The sequence below is a fragment of the Dipodomys spectabilis genome, unplaced genomic scaffold (assembly GCF_019054845.1).
Source record: "Dipodomys spectabilis isolate Male_0828 unplaced genomic scaffold, ASM1905484v1 ptg000176l, whole genome shotgun sequence".
NCBI lineage: Eukaryota > Metazoa > Chordata > Mammalia > Rodentia > Heteromyidae > Dipodomys > Dipodomys spectabilis.
The window spans coordinates 1,968,012-1,990,627 of record NW_024870853.1 but is presented as its reverse complement, the minus strand read 5'-3'; the positions used below and the strand labels follow the sequence as shown (position 1 = coordinate 1,990,627).

Below are 22,616 nucleotides of genomic sequence, written 5' to 3'. Positions count from 1 at the left end.
TTCCCACCAACAGTGTAATAGTGTTCCACTTACCCCCCTGCATTCTTACCAGCATTTGTTATTCTTTGTGTGTTCAATGCTGGCCAATCTTACTGAGATGAAAAAGATCTCAGTAGATTTTTTTTTTTTTGTCAGTCCTGGAGCTTGAACTCTGGGCCTGGGCACTGTTGCTGAGCTTCTTTTGTTCAAGGCTAGCACTTTACCACTTAAGCCACAGTGCCACTTCTGGCCTTTTCTGTTTATGTGGTACTGAGGAATTGAACCCAGGGCCTCATGCATACAAGGCAAGTGCTCTACCACTGAGCTACCATCCAGCCTCTGGAGGAAATTTTTAAAATATAATCTGTTATTATTCAGATGTACAGATTGTGTATTACCATTTCATAAAGTCAGGTAATGAGTACACTTCTTTTTGGACAATATCATCCCTTCACTTTGCCTTTCCCATCCCTGCCTACAAGTTGCATAGTTCATTTTCTACATAGTGTCTACTGAGTTCCATACTTGCATTTGTTCATTCTTAGAATGAGTATTTTTTGGAACCAAGTCCCATCCTGTTACCCAAGCTAGTCTCAAATTCTATTTTTTTTTTTTGGTAGGTCTTGGGTTGTGGGTGCTGTCGCTGAGCTCTTCAGCCAAGGCTAGCACTGTAGCACTTGAACCACAGTGCCACTTTTTCTGTTCATGTGGTGCTGAGGAATCGAACCCAGGACCTCATGCATGCAAGGCAAATGTTCTATCACTGAACTACCTTCCCACCCCCAGCCTTAAATTCTTTATTTTTATTTTTGCCATCCTGGGGCTTGAACCCAGGGTCTGGGCACTGTCCCTGAGTTTCTTTTGCTCACTTGAGCCACAGCAACACTATCATTTTTTTATGTTTATGTGCTACTGAGCAATCGTACCCTGGGCTTAATCCATGCTAGGCACGCACTCTTACACAATCCCAGCCCATAGCCTCAAATTCTTTATATAAATATATATATATATATATATATATATATATATATAATTTATTTTACAGAAAATGTACAGAGGGGTTACAGGTACATGAGGAAGGTAATGAGTACATTTCCTATCGAGCATTGTTACCCCCTCCTTTGTTTTTTCCCTACCATCGCTTCCCTCTCCAACTCCTCTGTCCCTGCTGCCCCCCCCCCCAAGTTGTAAAGTTTGTTTTCAATATAGTAAGTTGTACATCTCATTGTTACAATGGGTCAACCTGTATCCTTGTTTCAGCATTTTATTTCCCTTCCCGTCCCCAAATTAGGAAGATGTATGTACAAGATCCAGGGCATAGGAATCTAATACAGTGAAAACAGGGGTTATACCATAGGAAAAGAACATACAAAAGAAGCAAACAAAATCACATAGTACGTTTTAAGTACGTTAAAAACAACAACAACAAGCCGAGTGCTGGTGGGTCATGCCTATAATCCTAGCTACTCAGGAGGCTGAGATCTGAGAATTGTGGTTCAAAGCCAGCCCCAGCAGGAAAGTTTGAGAGACTCTTATCTCCAGTAAACTACTAGAAAACCGGAAGTGGCATTGTGGCTCAATCATTAGAGGGCTGGCTGTGAGTTGAAGAGCTCAGGGACAGCACCCAAGCCCCATGACCTACAAAACAAAATAACAGCAGCAACAAAGGTACAACTTCTTGTGTCCCTACTTGGGGTTCATTTTGCTTAGCATCATCTTATATTTTGAACTTTTCTGCTTGTCTGGTAAGATTATCCTACATGTATACTAGTTATTGTAAATAAGGGATCCATGTTTCTTTGGATCTGGCTTACTTCACTTAATATAATTTTTTTCCAAGTCTTTCTGTTTCCTAACAAATAAGGTAGGTAGTGTCATTCCTTCTGATGGAGGCGTAGAATTCACACACACACACACACACACACACATATTTTCTTGATCCATTCATTTACTGAGGGGCATCTGGGTTGGTTCCATATCTTAGCTATGGTAAATGATGCTGCGATAAACATAGTTGTGCTGGTAGCTTTAGTATGGCCTTGTTTGTGACTGTTTGGGTAGATGCCCAAAAGTGGGATTGCTGGGTCATAGGAGAGCACTATGTGTAGTCTTTTGGGGAACCTCCATACTGCTTTCTGAAGTGGTTGAACAAGTTTACACTTCCACCAACAATGCAGTAGGGTTCCCTTTTCCTAGCCTCAAACTCTTGATTTTTCTGCTTCAACCTGCAGTGCTGGGATTACAGGCATGTGCAATCATATTCAATCTTCTATGCATTTTCAAGGATCCATTTGAAATAATAAGTCTTTTTATCAAAACTGATTACATTCAGTCCAGAAGGAAACTGCTGCTTTTTTTGACATTTAAAGAATTTGCTTTATTATAGAGATAATTACAGAGAGATTACAATTAAATGAGTCAGGTAATGAGTATATTTCCTTTGGTACAGTCTTCTTTTCCCTCATTCTCTCCTCATCCCTCCCTCCCATCTCCACCCATGAGTTGTAGTTTTTTCATCAGTGTCCAGTGAGCTCCACTGCTGCATTTTTCACCCTTTTTCTCTCAAGTTCTGTACTTTCTCCCTAACCCTTCTGAAGATGGACACTTGAATATACCATGCAGAAAGTGAAGAAGACAGAAACTGCTTTTGAGTTTTTTCCTGTAATGCAATGAAACTATTTTTGTTTCTCTCTTCATTTGTTAGTTGTCAATTTATCAGTTGTCAGGCTTGAATTCAGCACTTGAGTATTATCTTTGGGCTCTTTTTGCTCAAGGCTATTGCTCTACCACTTTGAGTCACAGCTCCATTTCTGGTTTTCTGGTAGTTAATTGGATGAAAGTCCCATGGACGGGCTGGGAAGGTGGCTCAGTGGTAGAGCGCTTGCCTTGCATGCTTGAGGCCCTGGGTTCAATTCTTCAGCACCACATAAGCAGAAAAAAAAGTCCCATGGACTTTTCTGCCTGGGCTGGCTTTGAATCGTGATTCTCAGATCTCAACCTCCTGTGTAGCTAGGATTACAGGCATGTGAGCCACCAGCACCTAGCCTTTTTTATGGTTCTTAACCACATTCCTCACCTATATTAATATAATTAATTTATAAATTTAATATCATTAAAGTGAACTAGAATTAGTCTTAGAGAGTACTTAGTTTGTGTTTTTCTTTGTAGATTCCATGTAATGGAAAAGCAGCTGATCGCATCCATCAGGATGGAATTCATATCCTTGTAAATATGAATGGGTATACCAAGGGTGCACGAAATGAACTCTTTGCTCTCAGACCAGCTCCTATTCAGGTAAGAGAACTGATAGCAATCATGCACCATGCTTATCAGACTCAAAAGACAGTGATGTGAGTTTTTTTTTTCATCCTCTGTCTGACCTTTGAAAGAAAGGCAGAATGCTTGAGTTTTCAAAAGTTAATATTTTTGGGCTGGGAAGGTGGTTCAGTAGTAGAGTGCTTGCCTTGAACACATGAGGACCTGGATTTAATTCCTTAGCACCACATAAACAGAAAAAGCTGAAGTGGCACTGTGGCTCAAGTGGTAGAGTGCTAGCCTTGAACTGAAGAGCTGAGGGACAGTGCCCAGGCCCAGAGTTTAGGACCAGACCGACCAAAAAAAAAAAGTTAATATTTTTGAAATGCACAAGGATAGAATATTGAGTACAGAACAGTATTAACCGCTATTTGTATGTGGAAACATGGTTGGATAAATGATTGCTCTGACTTAAAATTTAAAACCTTTTTTGTTGTTGGTTGGTTGTGGGGCTTGAACTCAAGGCTTTGAAAGCCATTTTTGCACTGACAAGCTTAGTCTAAAATCCTACTTGATTGCTCTTGGCTCAAGAACTCAACCTTGTTTATTTACACACATGATTTTAGAACTTTTATTTTATTGCCAGTCCTGGGGCTTGAATTCAAGGCCTGAGCACTCCCTGAGCAACTTTTGCTCAAGGTGAGGGCTCTACCACTTGAGCCACAGTGCCACTTCTGGCTTTTTCTGCTTATGTGGTACTGAGGAATGGAACCCAGGGCTTTATGCATGCTAGGCAATCACCCTACCACTGAGCCACATTCCTAGCCAATTTTAGAACCCTTTTTTAAATATATATATATATATATATATATATATATATATATATATATATATATATTTTTTTTTTTGCCAGTCATGGGGCCTGAACTCTGGGTCTGGGCGCTGTCCCTCAGCTCTTCAGCTCAAGGCTAGCGCTCTACCACTGGAGCCACAGTGCCACTTCTGGCTTTTTCTGTTTATGTGGTGCTGAGGAATCGAACCCAGGGCCTCATGCTTGTAAGGCATGCACTCTACTGCTGAGCTACCTTCTCAGCCCTTAAATATATTTTTTATTTTAAAAATACTGTACAGAGGGATTACAGTTACATGAGCAAGGTAATGAGTACATTTCCTATTAAGCATTGTTACCTCCTCCTTTGTTTTTCCCCTACTATCCCTAATTGACGAAAGCTCTTAAAAGACAATAAGTATCTGAGGAATATTTGACACACAAAAATCTGTACATATTTAATGTGTACTAATTGGTGAATTTAAAGATAAGGATGCCAGTGAAGAATTTTTCATTGGTAGTTATACAAAGAAGTTTCAATTCCATTATGAGAACAGTGTATCTTGATCAGTGTACCCCTTCCTTCCATCATTCTTCCCCCTTCTATACCTCCATCCTTACCTTTAATTATGAAGGCTTTATTCTTGATTTTCTTTCTTTCTTTGTCTTTTTTTTTTAAGGCAATGTGGCTTGGCTATCCTGGTACTAGTGGTGCACTTTTCATGGATTACATCATCACAGATCAGGAAACCTCACCAGCGGAAGTTGCTGAGCAATATTCTGAGAAACTGGCTTATATGCCTCATACTTTCTTTATTGGTGATCATGCTAATATGTTCCCTCATCTGAAGGTTGGTAGAAAACATTACTCTGGAGGATTTCAAAGTATTCTAGTCATTTGCAGGCTTGTTATTTTCCTAAAATGCATGTCTGCAATTACTTTTTTCCATTAGAAAAAAGCAGTCATCGATTTTAAGTCCAATGGGCACATTTATGACAATCGGATTGTTCTGAATGGCATTGACCTCAAAGCATTTCTTGATAGTCTACCAGACGTGAAAATTGTCAAGGTCAGAATCTAGTTAATTTGTCATTGAAATGAACTTAACTTCATTTGGCGTCTTTCCCTACTTACACATTTTATATCTATTGTTTTTAGATGAAAGCTTGTGATGGAGGAGACAATGCAGACAGCAGTAACTCAGCTCTTAATATGCCTGTCATTCCCATGAATACTATTGCTGAAGCAGTAATTGAAATGATTAACAGAGGGCAGATCCAGATTACAATTAATGGGTTCAGTATTAGCAATGGACTGGCAACTACACAGGTGAGAAGAGAATGAAAGATTGCAATTACATCTAACCAAGTATGCAGTTATTTCCTTTAAACTTCATAATAATAAGCATCATTACTACTGTTTTACATGTGAGAAAGTAAATTCAGTGGAAACTGGAAGTAGATTTTGCTTAAAAAGTTCCCAGTATTTAGCTAGCTTACTTATTGTGAGTCTATTGTGTTAATACCTTGTTTTTCCCCTGTCTGTGGCTTTACCCTCTCATGACAGGCCATATGTTGACATCATATATCTTGTTGCTTCTGTAAAGCCATTTTTTTTCTGTGGTGAAAATTCTACTCAAGACTTAATTTCCACTAGGAATCTCTTCCTGTATTATTATTATTATTATTATTTGGGTCCAGTCGTGGGGCTTGAACTCTGGGCCTGGGCACTGTCCTTCAGCTCTTCAGCTCAAGGCTAGCGCTCTACCACTTGAGCCACAGCACGACTTCTAGCTTTTTTCTTTTTGCTGAGGAATCGAACCCAGGGCCTCATATATGCAAGGCAAGCGCTCTACCACTGAGCCACCTTCCCAGCCCCTCCTGTATTATTGTCTAGCCTATCTATCTCTATTACAGTTGATATGTGGCTTCTATTCTTCTGTAGCATTTGAGGTTTGTCATTACATTCAGTATAATTGCACTATAATTCCCTGTATTTATGTCCTCTAATGAATGGAATTACTTTAGGACCCATGTTTAACTAAACATAGCAATGGAACATGCACTCAGTGATCATATATGTCTATGTGAATAAGCAACAAATACATTGGTCTGTCAAGAGAGTATAAAGGCAAGGATACCAGACATGTTCACAGTTAACAATTTTGTTGGAATGTCCATACTCAACAATGTAAGACAACATTCAAATATGGGGGGTTTTGAAGCTAAGACTAATTTTGCATGTACTAGCTACAAAATGGTGATAAACTTGAGGAGACAGACTTGGGACAAGAGAGCATTTGGAGGAATAATTGCACTTTAGTTGGATGTAATTTAGAAATGAGTATTTCATTGAAGTAAAGAGTAAGCAAATTCGGGCTGGGAAGGAGGCTCAGTGGTAGAGTGAGTGCTTGCCTTGCATGCATGAAGCCCTGGGTTCAATTCCTCAGCACCACGTAAGCAGAAAAAGCTGGAAGTAGTGCTGTGGCTCAAGTGGTAGAGCACTGGCCTTAGCTGAAGAGCTCAGGGACAGCACATAGGCCCAGAGTTCAAGCCCCACGACCGACCAAAAAAAAAAAAAAAAAAGGTAAGCAAATTCTTGGTGTTGGTTTAGTAGGGTTTTGTGAGTTTCCTTTGTTAATTTTTCTAAATATGTGATAGTAGATTAAACTCAGGGCCTGGAACTTGTTTGGCTTGCTTGATTATTCATGATGACTGCTCTACCACTTAAGCTACATCTTCAGCCCTGCTTTGTGCTAGTTATTTTGGAGATTGAGTCAGTGTACTATAGTGCCTGGCTTGGCTTTGAACCATGATCTTCTGGATCTCAGCTTCTTGAACAGTTAGGATTATACATGTAAGCCATGAGCACCCAGCTTAATTTTTGTGTGTGCTGCTTTTGGGGTTTGAACTCATGTCCTGAGTGGTGTCCCTGAGCTTCTTTCCCCTCCCCACTTTAGTGCCAGTCCTGGGTCTTGAACTCAAGGCCTGGGGAGCTGTCCCTGAGCTTATTTGGCTCAAGGCTAGTGCTCTACCACTTGAGAACCACAACTCCACTACAGGCTTTTTGGTGGCTAATTGGAGATAGGAATCTCAAAGACTTAACTTCCAGGGCTGGCTTCAAACTGTGATCCTTGGATCTCAGCTACCTGAATAGCTAGGATTACAGGTTTGAGCCACCAGTACCTGATTAGGTTTGTTTCTTGGAGTCAGGATCTTACTATGTAGACCAGGAAGGCCTTGAGCTTGCCCTCCTACCCTGTTTTATTGTTGTTGGTTGTGGGCCTTAAACTCAGGGCTTGAGTGCTATCCCTAGTGCTCCACTTCTGGTTTTTGAGTGACCTTTTGATTACTTAAAAAAGTTTTTATTGACTTGTATTGTGTAGGTGTTAGGGCTTCCTTCCTTCCTTCCTTCCTTCCTTCCTTCCTTCCTTCCTTCCTTCCTTCCTTCCTTCCTCCCTTCCTTCCTCCCTCCCTCCCTCCCTCCCTCCCTCCCTCCCTCCCTCCCTCCTTCCTTCCTTCCTTCCTTCCTTCCTTCCTTCCTTCCTTCCTTCCTTCCTTCCTTCCTTCCTTCCTTCCTTCCTTCCTTTTTTTCTTTTTATTGGGGGGACTGGTCCTGGGGCTTGAACTCAGGGCCTGGGCACTGTCCTCCTTGCTTCTTTGGCTCAAGGTTACTGCTTTACCACTTGAGCCACAGCCCCACTTCTGGTTTTCTGGTGGTTAATGGGAGATAAGAGTCTCAAGGGGGGCTGGGAAGGTGGCTCAGTGGTAGAGCGCTTGCCTTGCATGCCTGAGGCCCTGGGTTCGATTCCTCAGCACCACATAAGCAAAAGAAAAAAGCCGGAAGTGGCGCTGTGGCTCAAGTGGTAGAGCGCTAGCCTTGGGCTGAAGAGCTGAGGGACAGCGCCCAGGCCCAGAGTTCAGGCCCCACGACTGGACCCCCCCCAAAAAAAATAAAGAGTCTCAAAGAAGTGGCACTGTGGCTCAAGTGGTAGCGCGCTTGCCTTGAACTGAAGAGCTGAGGGACAGTGCTCAGGCCCAGAGTGCAAGCCCCACGACCAACCAAAAAAAAATTTTTTTTTCCGACTGGGTGCCTGGTGGCTCATGACTATAATCCTAGCTACTCAGGAGGCTGTGATCTGAGGTTCAAAGCCTGCCAGGGCAGGAAACTCCTGTGAGACTCTTATCTCCAATAAACCGGAAGTGGTGCTGTGGCTCACGTGGTAGAGCGCTACCCTTGAGCTGAAAAGCTGAGGGATAGCACCCAGGCCTAGAGTTCAGGCCCCACGACCGGACCCCCCCCCCCCCCCCCCAAAAAAAAAATATCAGGCTGGGCCCAGTGCTGGTGGTTTATGTTTATAATCTTACTACCCAGGAGGCTGGGATCTGAGGATGGTGGTTCAAAGTTAGCCCAAGCAGGAAGTCCATGAGACTCTTATCCCCAAAAAGAGAACAAAAGACCAAAAAATTTATGCTGATATTTGAAATCAAAGCCTTGACTCACACCAACAAAACAGCAACAACACAAAAAACCCCAAACAGAACAAAAAGCCAAAAAACTCAGGCTGAACTTTGTATTTTACATGTATAATCCCAGCTCTTAGAAGGCTAAGAGAGAATTATGAGTTTGAGGATAGACTAGGCTATACTGTGAGGTGCTCTCTCAAAAATTACATATATCATGTATGTATACACAGGTGCGCACACACACATAATAAGCATAAGTATTTATATACTAGAATTATGATGCTATGAATTCATTCCCTAGTACTGGGGAAAAAAGACTATATCAGACTGTCTTGATACTATATCAGAGTTACACTCCAGCCCTTACACTATCTTTAAATATAATCATATTCTTTTCCTTGTTTTAGATCAACAATAAGGCTGCAACTGGGGAAGAGGTTCCTCGTACCATTATTGTAACCACCCGTTCTCAGTATGGGTTACCAGAAGATGCTATAGTGTACTGTAACTTTAATCAGTTGTATAAAATTGACCCTTCTACATTGCAGATGTGGGCAAACGTGAGTATGTGTAAACTCATTTTTAATTTTCTTTTTGTTATTATAAAGTTGATGTACAGAGGGGTTACAGTTACCTACATAAGGTAGTGAGTACATTTCTTTTTTTTCAGAAGAGCTATTTTTTAGTTTTTTAAATTGTTATAAAGATTATGTAGAGAGGGTTTACAGTTATATAAGTCAAGTAAATAGTACATGTCTTTTTTTGGATAGTGTCACCCCTTCCCTCACTCTCTCCAAGTTTTTCCCTCCCATCCCCACCCATAAGTGTATAGTTCATTTTCAACATAGTGTCTAGTGAGTACCACTGCTAAACTCATTATTAACAGCTGGTTGCTAATAAAAAATTATACCTTGCTGAAGGAGCTTTTTTTTTCCTTCAGTGCTTCGGATTGAACCCAGGTTCTTGTGCATGCCAGGCAAGTACTCTACCACTGAGCTATACCCCCAGCTCTTTCCTTCCAATATTTAATTTTTACATTAAGCAATTAAAAAAATACCAATATATGGGCTTGAATACAAGGTCTCTCTTGCTCACATAATTTTTTTTCCCTCAAGGTCAGTACTCAGTCTACAACTTGAGCCACAGCTCCACCTCTGGCTTTTTACTGGTTAGTTAGAGATAAGAATCTCATGTCCTTTTCTGCCCTGGCTGGCCTTGAGCCTTAATCCTCAGATCTCAGCTTCCTGAGTAGCTAAAATTACAGATGTGAATTGATTGGCACCCTGCTTTTTTTTTTTTTTGGTGGCAATAGGGTTTGAACACAGGTCCTCAGGCATACTTGGCAACTGTTCTACCACTAAACTACATCCCTACTCTCAGGAAATACTGATATTTTATTGAAAATACAGCACAGTAATTCAATTTATGATGATTTCTATAACACTGGTGTGAAAATATTCCTTTTGAAACTTTTTTTGGTTGGTTGGTTTTTGGATTTCTTTGTTCATTTGTTTGAAACAGGTTCTCATTATGTAACTCAGGCTGGTCTGGAACTTGAGATTTAACTGTCTCAGTCTCACAGGCACTGGAAGTACAGGCATGTTTCCACTATGCCTGGCTAGCAACTGTTAAATATTTTTATTTAAATATCACAAATTATATATCTGATAGCTCCTATGAATTTATCAGTATGGCAGAATGTCTCTACCATGATATCTAGTGATCTTGCTTGTGTGCACAGGGGCCAAGCTAGCAAAGGTTTAAGGCACAGCCCATCTGAATGTTGAATGTGGCATCAGCCTCCTAGAACCTGAGAGGATGGGGAAGAAAGGCTGTGAGGAATGGCTCTGAGACCATCTCCTACTTAACCTTCCTGTCTCCTCTGGGAGGCTGTCATGTTTCTGAGGAATCTTAAGCTTTCTGCCTGCCCTCTCTCTTTGGAAGATAGCTATAGAACATAAAGTATCTCCTTGAAGTGTATGTGTATATGTATGTATGTGTATATGTATGTATGTCTATGTCTATATGTGTTGAACAAGGACCACTGCTAGTAGCTTTAGGTACTCTTATTGCCCATGTAGGTAATAAACTGAAGGACTCTACAAGGGGCATGTTGTCTCATCCCCAGTAGAATGGCTCCTATAAAAGAATACAAGCCAGCAGCTAGTGGCTCATTCTTGTAATCTTAGCTACACAGGAGGCTTAAGATTTGAGAATTGGAATTTGAAACCAGGTCAAACAGGAAAGTCTGAGAGCCTCTTCATTCAACCACCAAAAAACCAGAAGTGGAGCTGTGGTTCAACTGGTAGAACTTTAGCCTTGGCCAAGAAAAGCTCGGGCATCTTGCTTTTTAAGCAGCTTTTTTCTGTCTGAAGCAAGTATTCCAAAACCAGAGGTCTGCAAACTTTTTGTTGAGGGACTACATGACAAATATTTCCACGTTTTGTGATCAATTTTCTTTTGCATTGTAGGACAGAAACTTCCCTATACATTGTGTAAATGAGTAGTGTATGTAGCTCTGTGTCAATAAAGTGTTTATAAAAACTGGGCCAGATGCTATGACTCATGCTTGTAATCTTTACTTGTGAGTCAAAGATTAGGAGTAGTATTTTGAGGCCAGCCTAGGCCTCAAAGTTTACAAGCCTCAATTTCTGGCCTGGTGATAACATGCCTGCTATTTAGCTTTTTAAAAAGTCCAAATAGTCTGGCTTGGGCATAAATATGAGACAGTTAAAAAACTAAAGCTGGTGGTGTGTGACTCAAGTAGTAGAAGTCCTGAGTTTAACCACAGTAGTGTAAACCATACATATATGCAAACAAAAAGCCTAAACACTGGCAGCTTGTTGTTTTTGTTTTGGTTCTAATTGTACTGGGGCTTGAATTTAGGGCCTGGATGCTGTTCCTTAGCCTTTTTTTTTTTTTTCCTTTTCTTCCTCAAAGCCACCATTCTACCACTTAGGCCAAAGCTCCAATTCTGGCTTTTTGCTGGTAGATTGGAGATTTAGAGACTCAAGGACTTTCCTGCCCAGGCTAGATTTGAGCCATAATCCCTAGATCTCGTCTCCTGAGTAGGTATGATTATAGGTATGAGCTACCAGTGCCCAGCATTGCTAGATTTGACTCATGGGTTGTAGTTTGAGAACCTGTAGTCAAAACCGAGCAAAAGTTGATTATTTCTACCCATGTATGACATCTTGGACTATTGTAGGGTTAAAAACAGGAAAGAGCCATTTTAAGCCATCCCCTTTTAGTCAGTTCACCAGATCAGTCTGCCTAAGTAGGATATTGGCTAACCCTAAGTAACTGGCTCCCTAAAAATAAATTGTCATATTTTGCCTTTAGGTAATTGATAGATAAAATTCTTTAGCCAGGCTCCAGTGGCTCTAATGTCTATAAGCCTAGCGACTTAGAAGGCTGAGTGAGATCTGAGGATCAAGGTTTGAAGGTAGCCTGGGCAAGAATGTCAAAAAGGCTGGAAGTGGAGCTGTTGTTCAAGTGAAAAAAAGCTTAGGGACAGCACCCAGGACTTGATTTCAAGCCCCTGGACCAGCACCAAAAAATAAAATAAAATCCTTTGGCTCAGTGTTTTTCTTTTTTTTTTAATCCTGATTTTTTTGTTTGTATGTATACTTGAATGAATTTATTCCCTAATGTTTTTTTTGTTTGCTTGAATGAAGAGAGTAGGACAGAGGAGGAAAGGAAACATGCTCATCTAAGATTCCCTAATCCCTACTATCTGAAAAAAAAAATTGAAAGCCACAAACTTGATTGATTGATTGATTTTTGTCGTGGGGCTTGAACTCTCGGCTTGGGCACTATCCCTCAGCTTTTCAGCTCAAGGTGAGCGCTCTACCACTTGAGCCACAGCACCACTTCTGGTTTTCTAGTGGTTTATTGGAGATAAGAGTCTCACGGACTTTTCTGCCCGGGCGGGCGCTGAACCGTGATCCTCAGATCTCAGCCTCCTGAGTACCTAGGATTACAGGCCTGAGCCACCGGTGCCGGGCTACAAACTTGTATTTTTGTGACAAAATTATTTGGCTGCAAAATTGAATTGCATTTGAGTATTTTTAGTTTTTTGTTTAATTCCATTTGTTTATTTTTCATGCTTATACTAAGACTTGAACTCAGGGACTGGGCACTGTCCCTTTTTAAATTAACACTGGTGCTCTTCCATTTGAGCCACAGCTCCACTTTCAGGGTTATTATGGTAGTTAATTGTAGCTAAGAGTCTCAGAGACTTCTTGCCCATGCTGGCTTTGAACCCAGATCTTCAGATATTACCCTAGATTATAGGCATGAGCTACATATGCTCAGCTTATAATTTATTATTAATATGCCTACTGCTCAGTGCAAAGAGTTGCTACTAAAGGTACTTTTTTGTGAAATTTTGTGGTACATTGAGTAGATGTAGATCTAAGTCAAGAGTTTGCAAACTATGGCCAGTAGGCCTAATCTAGCACTCTTCTGTTTTTGTTTTTGGTGCTCGAGACTTACTTTGTGTATTAGTCAAATATTCTATCAGTAAAATACACCTACAGCTATGCTCTTGCTGTAATAAAAAACTTCATTAATATATAGCTATACCTATCTGTTTGCATATTGTCTGTGAGTACTTTCAAGGTATAAAAGAATCAAGCAGTTAATGGTAGTCTACTTAGCCACAAAGCCAAACATACCTACTTAAGAAGTCTTTCTTACTTAAAACTTACTGTCTTTATCAATTCCCACAGAATATAGTTACCTCAAATTGTGCCTGTGAGTAACTTTTGTGTCTTAAATTCCTAGAAGGAGAGACTAGACTGACACTTCGCTTATTTCTGGATCTAAAGAATAGAGTACAGTGATCACTCACCTATTTATGGGAGTGTTTCAGAAATCCTTGCGATAGGTGAAAATCCATGAGGTAGCAGCATTATACAGTTGTTCCTTGCCATATTGCAGTTCACTAATTATTACTTCGTGGATTTTCACTATCACAGGGGGCTCTGGACTTTTAACTCTCCAGATAGATGAGGGATCACTATTTATGTATTTAAAAAACAACAACTGTGATTCAGTTGAAACCACAATTTGCAATCCACAATAAAGTGAGTGATGACTATATGGTAGTATAATTGGAAGCCTACGGGAACTTTTGTTGAGAAGGATAGATAGATGTGTTGTTAATATTCTCATTTCCCCATTTTTAGATTCTGAAACGTGTACCCAATAGTGTGCTCTGGCTGTTGCGTTTTCCAGCAGTAGGAGAGCCCAATATTCAACAGTATGCACAAAACATGGGCCTTCCACAGAACCGTATCATTTTTTCACCTGTTGCTCCTAAAGAGGAACACGTCAGGAGAGGCCAGCTGGCTGATGTTTGCCTGGACACTCCACTGTGCAATGGACATACCACAGGGATGGATGTCCTCTGGGCAGGAACACCCATGGTCACTATGCCAGGTAGGTTTCTTATAAATCATTAGATTCATGTTTGTTTGATTTTTATTTTTATAAATTTATGAATTTTATTTTTTGTTGGTTGTGGGGCTTGAACTCTGGGCCTGGGCACTGTCCTTGTGCTCCTCAGCTCAAGGCGAGTGCTTTGTCACTTGAGCCATAACGCCACTTCCGGTTTTCTGGTGGTTAATTGAAGATAAGAGTCTCATGGACTTTTCTGCCTGGACTGGCTTTGAACCATGATCTCCAAATCTCAGCGTACTGAGTAGCTAGGATTACAGCATGAGCCACCGGTGCCCAGCATTTGATTTTTTTTTTTAATAAAAAAAATTCCCTTTGGGTTATTAGGCAGGTACTTCTAGAAGTAACTTTGAACATAAGATAATAGAAAATGAGACTTGCTTCATTCTAAACACTGTCTCTATTCTCTTGTGTATTATGTGGATATTTAATATAAATAACATTGATAGCTGTGTGCTGTTCACATTCTCAGATGTAAAGTTGTTATCTTTTATGTTACAGGAGAGACTCTTGCTTCTAGAGTTGCAGCTTCACAGCTTACTTGCTTAGGTTGTCTTGAGCTTATTGCTAAAAGCAGACAAGAATATGAAGATATAGCTGTGAAACTGGGAACTGATCTAGAATAGTAAGTAAACTTTAATGAGAAAAAATTAAATGTTAAAGGTAGAGATAACATAGCTATTGTAAAGTGAAACCATAAATGAAGGGTAATAGGTGAGAAAAAGAAATTTAAATTCTTGGAAATGAAGTTAATCACTAAGTTTTACTGTGTAAAGGACAAATGAGTGAATTTAAAAATTCAGAACAGTTAAAAGGCAAAGGAGAGAATGTATCTTTTGTTTTGTATGTCAAAGTATTGGTACCTGAAGAACATTTAAATTTTAAATCCTCTCATAGGAAAGTAAACAAGGAAATGACAAGATAACTCACTGAAGTGGAAATACAAATAAGTAACAAGGAAAGTTTCAGCTTCTCTAGTAGAAATAGCAGTTAAGATAATTACTGAGATTTTTTTGGGGGGGGGTCCAGTCTTGGGGCCTGAACTCTGGGCCTGGGCCCTGTCCCTCAGCTCTTCAGCTCAAGGCTAACACTCTACCACTTGAGCCACAGCGCCACTTCTGGCTTTTTTCTTTTTGCTTATGTGGTGCTGGGGAATCGAACCCAGGGCCTCATGCATGCAGGCAAGCGCTCTACCACTGAGCCACCTTCCCAGCCTCAATTATTAAGTTATATCCATAATTTGACTGTAAAATAAAAAGCTTTTTATTATATTGATGAGGGAGCATTGAGACACTGGCCCTTTCATATGTTGGTGAGTAAATTGGTATAACACTTCTTCAAAGTTTAAGAACTTTAAAATTGTTAGTCCTTTTACCTAATATTGCCAATTGTTTGGGTACTAGATGAGTGATGCTTCCATACAATGAAATAGACTTCATTTAAGAGATAGATTATTCTTTCCTCTTTTATCTCCTCCCTCTCTTACTTTATTTGGGTCCAGTCGTGGGCCTGAACTCTGGGCCTGGGCGCTGTCCCTCAGCTCTTCAGCTCAAGGCTAGCGCTCTACCACTTGACCCACAGTGCCACTTCCGGCTTTTTTTTTCCTGCTTATGTGGTGCTAAGGAATCGAACCCAGGGCCTCATGCATGCAAGGCAAGCACTCCACCACTGAGCCACCTTCCCAGCCCTCTTTTACTTTAAGTATCTTTTTATTTATTTATTTTTTCTCAGACCGGGGGATGTTTAAGCCTCGGCACTGTCCCTGGGCACTGGGCCTGGGCACTGTCCCTGAACTTCTTTTGCTCAAGACTAGCACTCTATCGCTTGAGCCAAGCACCACTTCTGGCTTTTTCTGTTTATGTGGTACTGAGGAATCGATCCCAGGGCTTCATGCATGCTAGGCAGGCACTCTACCACTAAGCCATATTCCTAGCCCTATTTTATTTTTTTTAGACAGCCTAAGCTAGTGTGAAACTTATGGTACTTTTGCTTCTGTGTCCCCAATGCTGGCATTACACAAATGTGCTCTCATGCCCAGCTTTAAAAAAAAAATAAAAGGATTTTTCCATTGGCTACTGTGGGATTTTATTTTCCTTTTTTTTTTTTTTTTTTTTGGAAAAGTAGCATGTTATGAGAAACACACTTAAGACTGAGTTGGAATCCAGTTTTGACATCTGCAAGTTTTGTTTTGTTTTTTTGGGTCTGGTTGTGGGGCCTGAACTCTGGGCCTGGGCGCTGTTCCTCAGCTCTTCAGCTCAAGGCTAGCGCTCTACCACTTGAGCCACAGTGCCACTTCCGGCTTTTTTCTTTTTTCTTATGTGGTGCTGAGGAATCGAACCCAGGGCCTCAGGCATGCAAGGCAAGCGCTCTACCACTGAGCCACCTTCCCAGCCCCGACATCTGCAAGTTTTATAAGCTTAGGATAAGTTTATTTCTGTGTTCCTTGTTTCTCCACTTATAAAATGGAGCTTAATGGTAGTAAAACCTGAGATTCAAGATTTAGAAAAGGTACTCCATGTGAAGTTTTTGATGTACAGTAAGTACTTAGCAAAGTATTATTTCCTGTTTTCAGAATAGTCTTAAGTTGGATGTTGGTAGCTTATATTTAGCTACTCAGATAGCTGAGTTTCATGGGATCAAGGGTCAAAGTCCGTTTAGGCATTAAAAGTGTGCTAGATTCCATCTCTAGTTAACCACCAAAAAGCAAGGCTGGAGGTATAACTCATTTGGTAGAGCACCAGCAGAGCATATAAGCTGAGTTCAAAACTCAGTACTGCCAAAAAATATTCTCCTTTGAACATCATGTACATATAAGAAAATTGAAACCCCTCTGTACAGTTTTTTCAAAAAAAAAAAAAATTGAAAGTAATTTTGTGCCAGTCTTGAAGCTTGAACTCAGGGTCTGGGCAGTGTCTCTTAAGATTTATTTATTTATTTTTGACGCTAGCACTCTACCACTTCTACTCCTGGCTTTTTGGTGGTTAATTGGAGCTAGAGTCTCACAGACTTTCCTGGCTCTGCTGGCTTTTATCCTTGATCCTCAGAACTCAGCCTCCTGAGTTTCTAGGATTGCAGACGTGAGCCCAGCACCTGGTCGATATTTAGATCTTTTACCAGACCTTTGAAACTGTGATTCATGCATTACTTTCTTGCCAGCATTTTGCTGTGAAAAAGGTTCAATTTTATAGTAAGTACTTGTATATCTACATATTAGATTCTACCATTTTATAAAATTAACATTTCATACTTGCCTTATTACATATTTTACTAGTCTTTGTTCCATCATTTAGTTCCTTTTCCTTTTGAATCAGAATTTACAGTGAAAGACCATTCATTGAGAAATACCTAATAACTCAAATTTCTGTCAACATATAGAATATTACCATCCCTCCAGAAAGTTCCTTTGTGTTGTTATTCAGTTGGTCTCTTACCAACTCCCAATGATAACTTCTAGGCATTTTTCAAGTACAAATCAGTTTTGCCTTATTAGAACTTTATACGATTGAACCATGCAGTATATACTCATTCCACCGGTTCATTCCTTTATTGCTGGATAGTATTTCATTGTATGGATGCATCACTTCTTAGCCATTCTTCTCCTGATGTGGAACTTAAAAAAATTATATAGCACATAGTCTTTTCTTTGGAAGGTAGCATTAATATGAATGTGGTTGGGTTAAGGCCCATAGAGGTGCACAGCCATTTTATTAGTTCTGTTACAGCAAACATTCTTGCTTTCACAAATAATACAGTTGTGTTCCAGCTTCTGAACTAATAATTTTGTATTTATTATATTAAGAAGGAGAGAGGGGCTGGGAAGGTGGCTCAGTGGTAGAGCACTTGCCTTGCATGCTCGAGGCCCTGGGTTCGATTCCTCAGCACCACATAAGAAAAAAGCTGGAAGTGGCACTGTGGCTCAAGTGGTAGAGTGCTAGCCTTGAGCTGAAGAGCTGAGGGACAGCACCCAGGCCCAGAGTTCAGGCCCCACGACCGGACCCAAAAAAAAAAAAAAAAGAAGGAGAGAGAAGAAATAACCCTTATTTTCTCATTTTTCAGAAAGCATTGTTTTCCTCTAAGTCCTGTTTCTAAATAAATAGAACCATTTTCTTTTTTTTTTTTTTTTGGTCCGGTCGTGGGGCCTGAACTCTGGGCCTGGGCGCTGTCCCTGTGCTCTTCAGCTCAAGGCTAGCACTCTACCAATTGAGCCACAGCGGCACTTCAGGCTTTTTTCTTTTTGCTTATGTGGTGCTGAGGAATCGAACCCAGGGCCTCTGGCATGCAAGGCAAGTGCTCTACCACTGAGCCATCTTCCCAGCCCCAATAGAACCATTTTCTTAGTGATATTAGAAATACTTTTGTGTATTGATTAAACAACTCAGTTTAGGTACATATGGAATATTATGGCAATAAGCACATTGGCTTTTCCTTTTTGAGTATTTTGTTAAAATCTTCATAAACTGATACCTCATTTTTTTTTTTTTGATACTTCATTTTTACTTTGAACCTGATCTATTGTAAATGGTGCTTCTGTGAACATTTGTGAATGGTCAAATATGTCTGCATCTCTGTTATTTTTATTTTTATTTTTGGTTCTGATTCTTGGTCTTGAACTCAGGACCTGGTCATGTCTCTGAGCTTTGTTGCTCAAGACTAATGCCACTGGAGCCACAGGTCCACTTCTGGCCCTTTGGTAGTTAACTGGAGATAAGACTCTCACAGACTTTCCAGCTCAGGGTGGCTTTGAAGCTTGTTTGTCAGATCTCAGCCTCTTTAATAGCTAAGATTATAGGTATAAACCCACCAGGTACATGGCTTGTTTATTTCTTTTGAGTTGATTGAAAATTATTATTGATAAGTTAGAGGGTTGTTAACATTAAAGGTTGTTAATACATACTTTATGCTGTTTACATTCTTTTTTTTTTTTGGCCAGTTTTGGGACTTAAACTCAGGACCTAATGTTTTTCCTTAGCCTTTTTGTTTAGTGCTCTACCACTTTAGCCAGTTCCAGCTCTTTTTGTTGTTGTTTTTGTTGTGGTACTAGGATTTAAACTCAAGATCTCCTGCTTACTAGACAGGTGTTATACCACTGACCTCATGGTCTTTCTTGCCCTGGTTGACTTTGAATTATGATCCTCAGATCTCAGCTTTCCTTAGTAGCTAGGATTACAGGCATGAGCCACTGGTGCTTGGCAGTGAGGAATTTCCATTCTAATGGGTAGCACATAGGAATAGTCAAGTATTATTGTTAATTTTTTTTTAACTGTCTTTTTCTTTTTGTCTTTTCTTTTTTGGTACTGGGGATCGAACCCAGGATGTTGCAGTTTGGTAGCAAGTGCTTTGCCACTTAGCGACATGCCAGCCCAATTGCCAATTATTTTTATTTTGAATTTAGAAGTGAAATAAAGTATATTAGCTCTTGGATGTACTTGTTTAGAAAAGAAGCTAGATTTCTGTGCAGAGAACTTGATTGTCAGCATTATAAGCATTAGCATTATGTTAGCTGTGATCATTCTGTTTTCATCATTGAAGTAATAGGCCAACCAGAAAAGATAGGGTGAACTTGGATTCTGTGTTTTGTGTGCCACAAAGGTGAATAAGTACTTTTACAGTGTTGTTCTAAGTTTTTTGATTTATGAGTTGGGTTTTCCTTTGTTTTATTACCTAGCCTGAAGAAAATTCGTGGCAAAGTGTGGAAACAGAGAATATCTAGTCCTCTATTTAACACCAAACAATACACAATGGAACTAGAACGGCTCTACCTACAGATGTGGGAGCATTATGCGGCTGGCAACAAACCTGACCACATGATTAAACCTGTTGAAGTCACTGAATCAGCCTAAATAAAGACTGTGCACGGGAGAATCACTCCTATACCTGAGCCTCAACCTTCTGGGGGAAAGGGAACTAGTTGACATACTTCTTACTTATCTGTACAGTATCATGTTGCAGATGGGTGATATATAATGATAATAGAATAGCACAGCCAGACTTGCTTCCTGCATGATAAGGAGAAACACAAGAGATGGGAAACTGCTGTTCCATAAGGAATCTCTAGATTTGCAGCAACCAGGTGGTGCATAGGTCTGGAAGGTCTATTCTCCCTTGGTCTTCCATGGGATGGTTAGTGTGGAGGGGAGATAGAGATTGTCCAGCCATTTTGTGATTCCATGGATTGATCAAGTCTTCTGAATTATTTTTTTTCTTTATGCTTTGTGATATTGGAGCTTTTAAAAATGTTTGGTTTCAAGTATTTTTACTCATGTGAAGTGATTTGATTCTTTCTGAGATAAGGTTTTAAGCTAAAATGTTGCTCCCTGTTTTAGTTTGTGAGCGGACAGATTAACAGGGACTTTGCTGGTGTAGTCTTTTTATAGGTTTTATAAACCACTTGAGCCTATATCAGTCATTTTAGTGTCTGACCTAAATGTTTGGAGCTATCAGTGCTTTGTTGATTTAGATGATGACTCAGATTTTTTCCCAATCTATCTCCCCAGTTCCTCCTTTTCCCCCATGACCCTTCAAAAATTCTCCTGTAATTACTAACAAAACCAAGTCTGAATCAAGATAACCCAGAGTGTTTCTCTTTAACACACCATCTGGTGCCAAATGGAAAGTCTTAGAAGTTATTAATCATGAAGGGCATATTTGTGGTACTGTCATTTATAATACAGAGGGTTTGTTTTTTTTTGCCTAATTTTGACCTATTTCACCAGTGTTTTACTCTTAACTGGACTGCCCCTTCTATGCTGCTTCCAAAAGTGATAGTGTATGTAAGATTTTTTACCTTTCAAAATTTGTTTTTTTTTTTTTAAAGTGAGTCCTGTTCTTCCTATTTCTTTCAACAGAAATGAAACCCCAGGTAAGTATAAGTATTCAAATATTTGATTAGTAAGTTGCAGTTATCTCCAATACATTAAGTAATGTTTATTGAAAAGATTGTTATAAGTAAGATCTCTGAAGGACCATCAGTGTATACAAGTGATTATTTTTCAGACTTTGTTAGTATATTATATAATAACTGTCTCTGGACTTAATCTTAAAGTCTGTATGGATACAGCCTCAGTAGTACTTGGTTTGGAGTACAAATTAGATATTAGCCCTCCTAGAACTTTACCTTCTTGGTATTAAAAACCATAGGAATAAAGTTATTGAATTTTAAGAATAGATTGAGGGCTTGAGGCTTCAACAAGCCAACATATGAATATATGTTTTGTCTTGCTGTACTGCACTTACGCTATCCAGTCACAGATCATTTTTGTCTGCTACTAGTGTTCCAGATTATGTCTTTCCAAAGCACTGAGGCAGTGCACCTATTCTGTAGTTGCAGCTGTTGCCTGAATGTATCCTATTTGACAACTTATTGAATAATAAGAACTTGAATTTCTGAAAGATTCTTATTGCTAACCAAAATCTCAGCAAGAAGTTTCAGATGTAATTCTGAACCAGAATTACATGTTAATGAACTGTGTACCTTTTAATAATGTAGATCAAGAAATGTCAGTTAAAGGATTTAATTTATTTTTTATTTGAAATATCAGTGAAAGGTTGCCAGCATGGTTACAGATAACTGATCGAAATTCACTCAGCGTGGAATAGGATAATATACTTTCAATGCCATCAAGGCTGTGATCTTACAGCTACTTTATATAGCACATCATTCCTACTACAGGGATGAACTTTTCTCCTGGCACGAAAAGTAGCTGTTCTGGTCGAAGCTTTGCTTATTGTAATAGGCTTTTATTTCCAGGTAACATGTCTGTGGGAGACTTAATTCTGAATAGAGATATAGATATTACTGGAAACTAATTGTTTTTTTTCTATTATACTCTGTTTTATCAGAAAGTAAAGCATTTAAATTGTGCTACAGAAATTCAGATGTTGTCTTGTGATCTTTAAAAAAAATAAAGGAATGATTTCCCCTTAATGTGGCTGATGTATTTTGTGTCCTCCTATATTTGGGTTACATAGAAGAATAGAATCCTCTAATGATTAAGAATTATTTTGTTGGGCTGGGAAGGTGGCTTGAGGCCCTGGGTTCAATTCCTCAGCACCACATACACAGAAAAAGCTGGAAGTTGGTGCTATGGCTCAAGTGGTAGAGCGCTAGCCTTGAGCTGAAGAGCTCAGAACAGTGCCCAGGCCCAGGGTTCAAGCTCCACGACCAGGAAAAAAAAAAAAAGAATTATTTTGTTTTCTTGGTCAAGTGGACTATTTTCTAGGCTGTTGGGGGCAAAACTATTTTCTATCCTGGTTTCTATTGTGGTTACACTCAGACACAGGTATGAGAAAAGCTCCTATCCTTCCACCTTATCTTCCAGAGTACCTAGGATTATAGGAGCACACTGTTTGCACTTAGTTCCTACATTTTATTTGTTTTTGGCAGTCCTGGGGCTTGAACTCAGGACTTTTACTCAAGGGTAGCACTCTACCACTTGAGTTACAGCTCCACTTCCTGCTTTTTCTTTGTATGTGGTACTGAGGAATTGAACCCAGGGATTCATGCATACTAGGTAAGCACTTTACCACTAAGACACATTCTCAGCTCTCCTACATTTAAAAGTGTCATTACAAGGAATAAATTACTTTATGAACACTTCAGGAAGTATTGTCTTCTGCTAATGAA

The 22,616-nt window shown here is 39.8% G+C and overlaps 1 protein-coding gene across 4 annotated transcripts in view; it reads left to right on the top strand.

Annotated features, from left to right (window-relative positions):
• Positions 1–21,917, top strand: part of Ogt (O-linked N-acetylglucosamine (GlcNAc) transferase) — a 53,667-nt gene extending 31,750 nt beyond the window's left edge. For 2 of the 4 annotated variants that reach the window (XM_042694851.1, XM_042694850.1), the window contains exons 15-23: positions 3,148–3,273; positions 4,744–4,914; positions 5,017–5,133; positions 5,223–5,393; positions 8,938–9,090; positions 9,471–9,506; positions 13,723–13,975; positions 14,495–14,618; positions 19,659–21,917. In XM_042694851.1, coding sequence (XP_042550785.1) covers positions 3,148–3,273; positions 4,744–4,914; positions 5,017–5,133; positions 5,223–5,393; positions 8,938–9,090; positions 9,471–9,506; positions 13,723–13,975; positions 14,495–14,618; positions 19,659–19,833 — 1,326 coding nt within the window. In that variant the 3' untranslated portion in view covers positions 19,834–21,917. The remainder of the gene's footprint in view (positions 1–3,147; positions 3,274–4,743; positions 4,915–5,016; positions 5,134–5,222; positions 5,394–8,937; positions 9,091–9,470; positions 9,507–13,722; positions 13,976–14,494; positions 14,619–19,658) is intronic. The other 2 variants (XM_042694853.1, XM_042694852.1) reach the window with 1 other exon arrangement.
• The last annotated feature ends 699 nt before the right edge of the window (positions 21,918–22,616 follow it).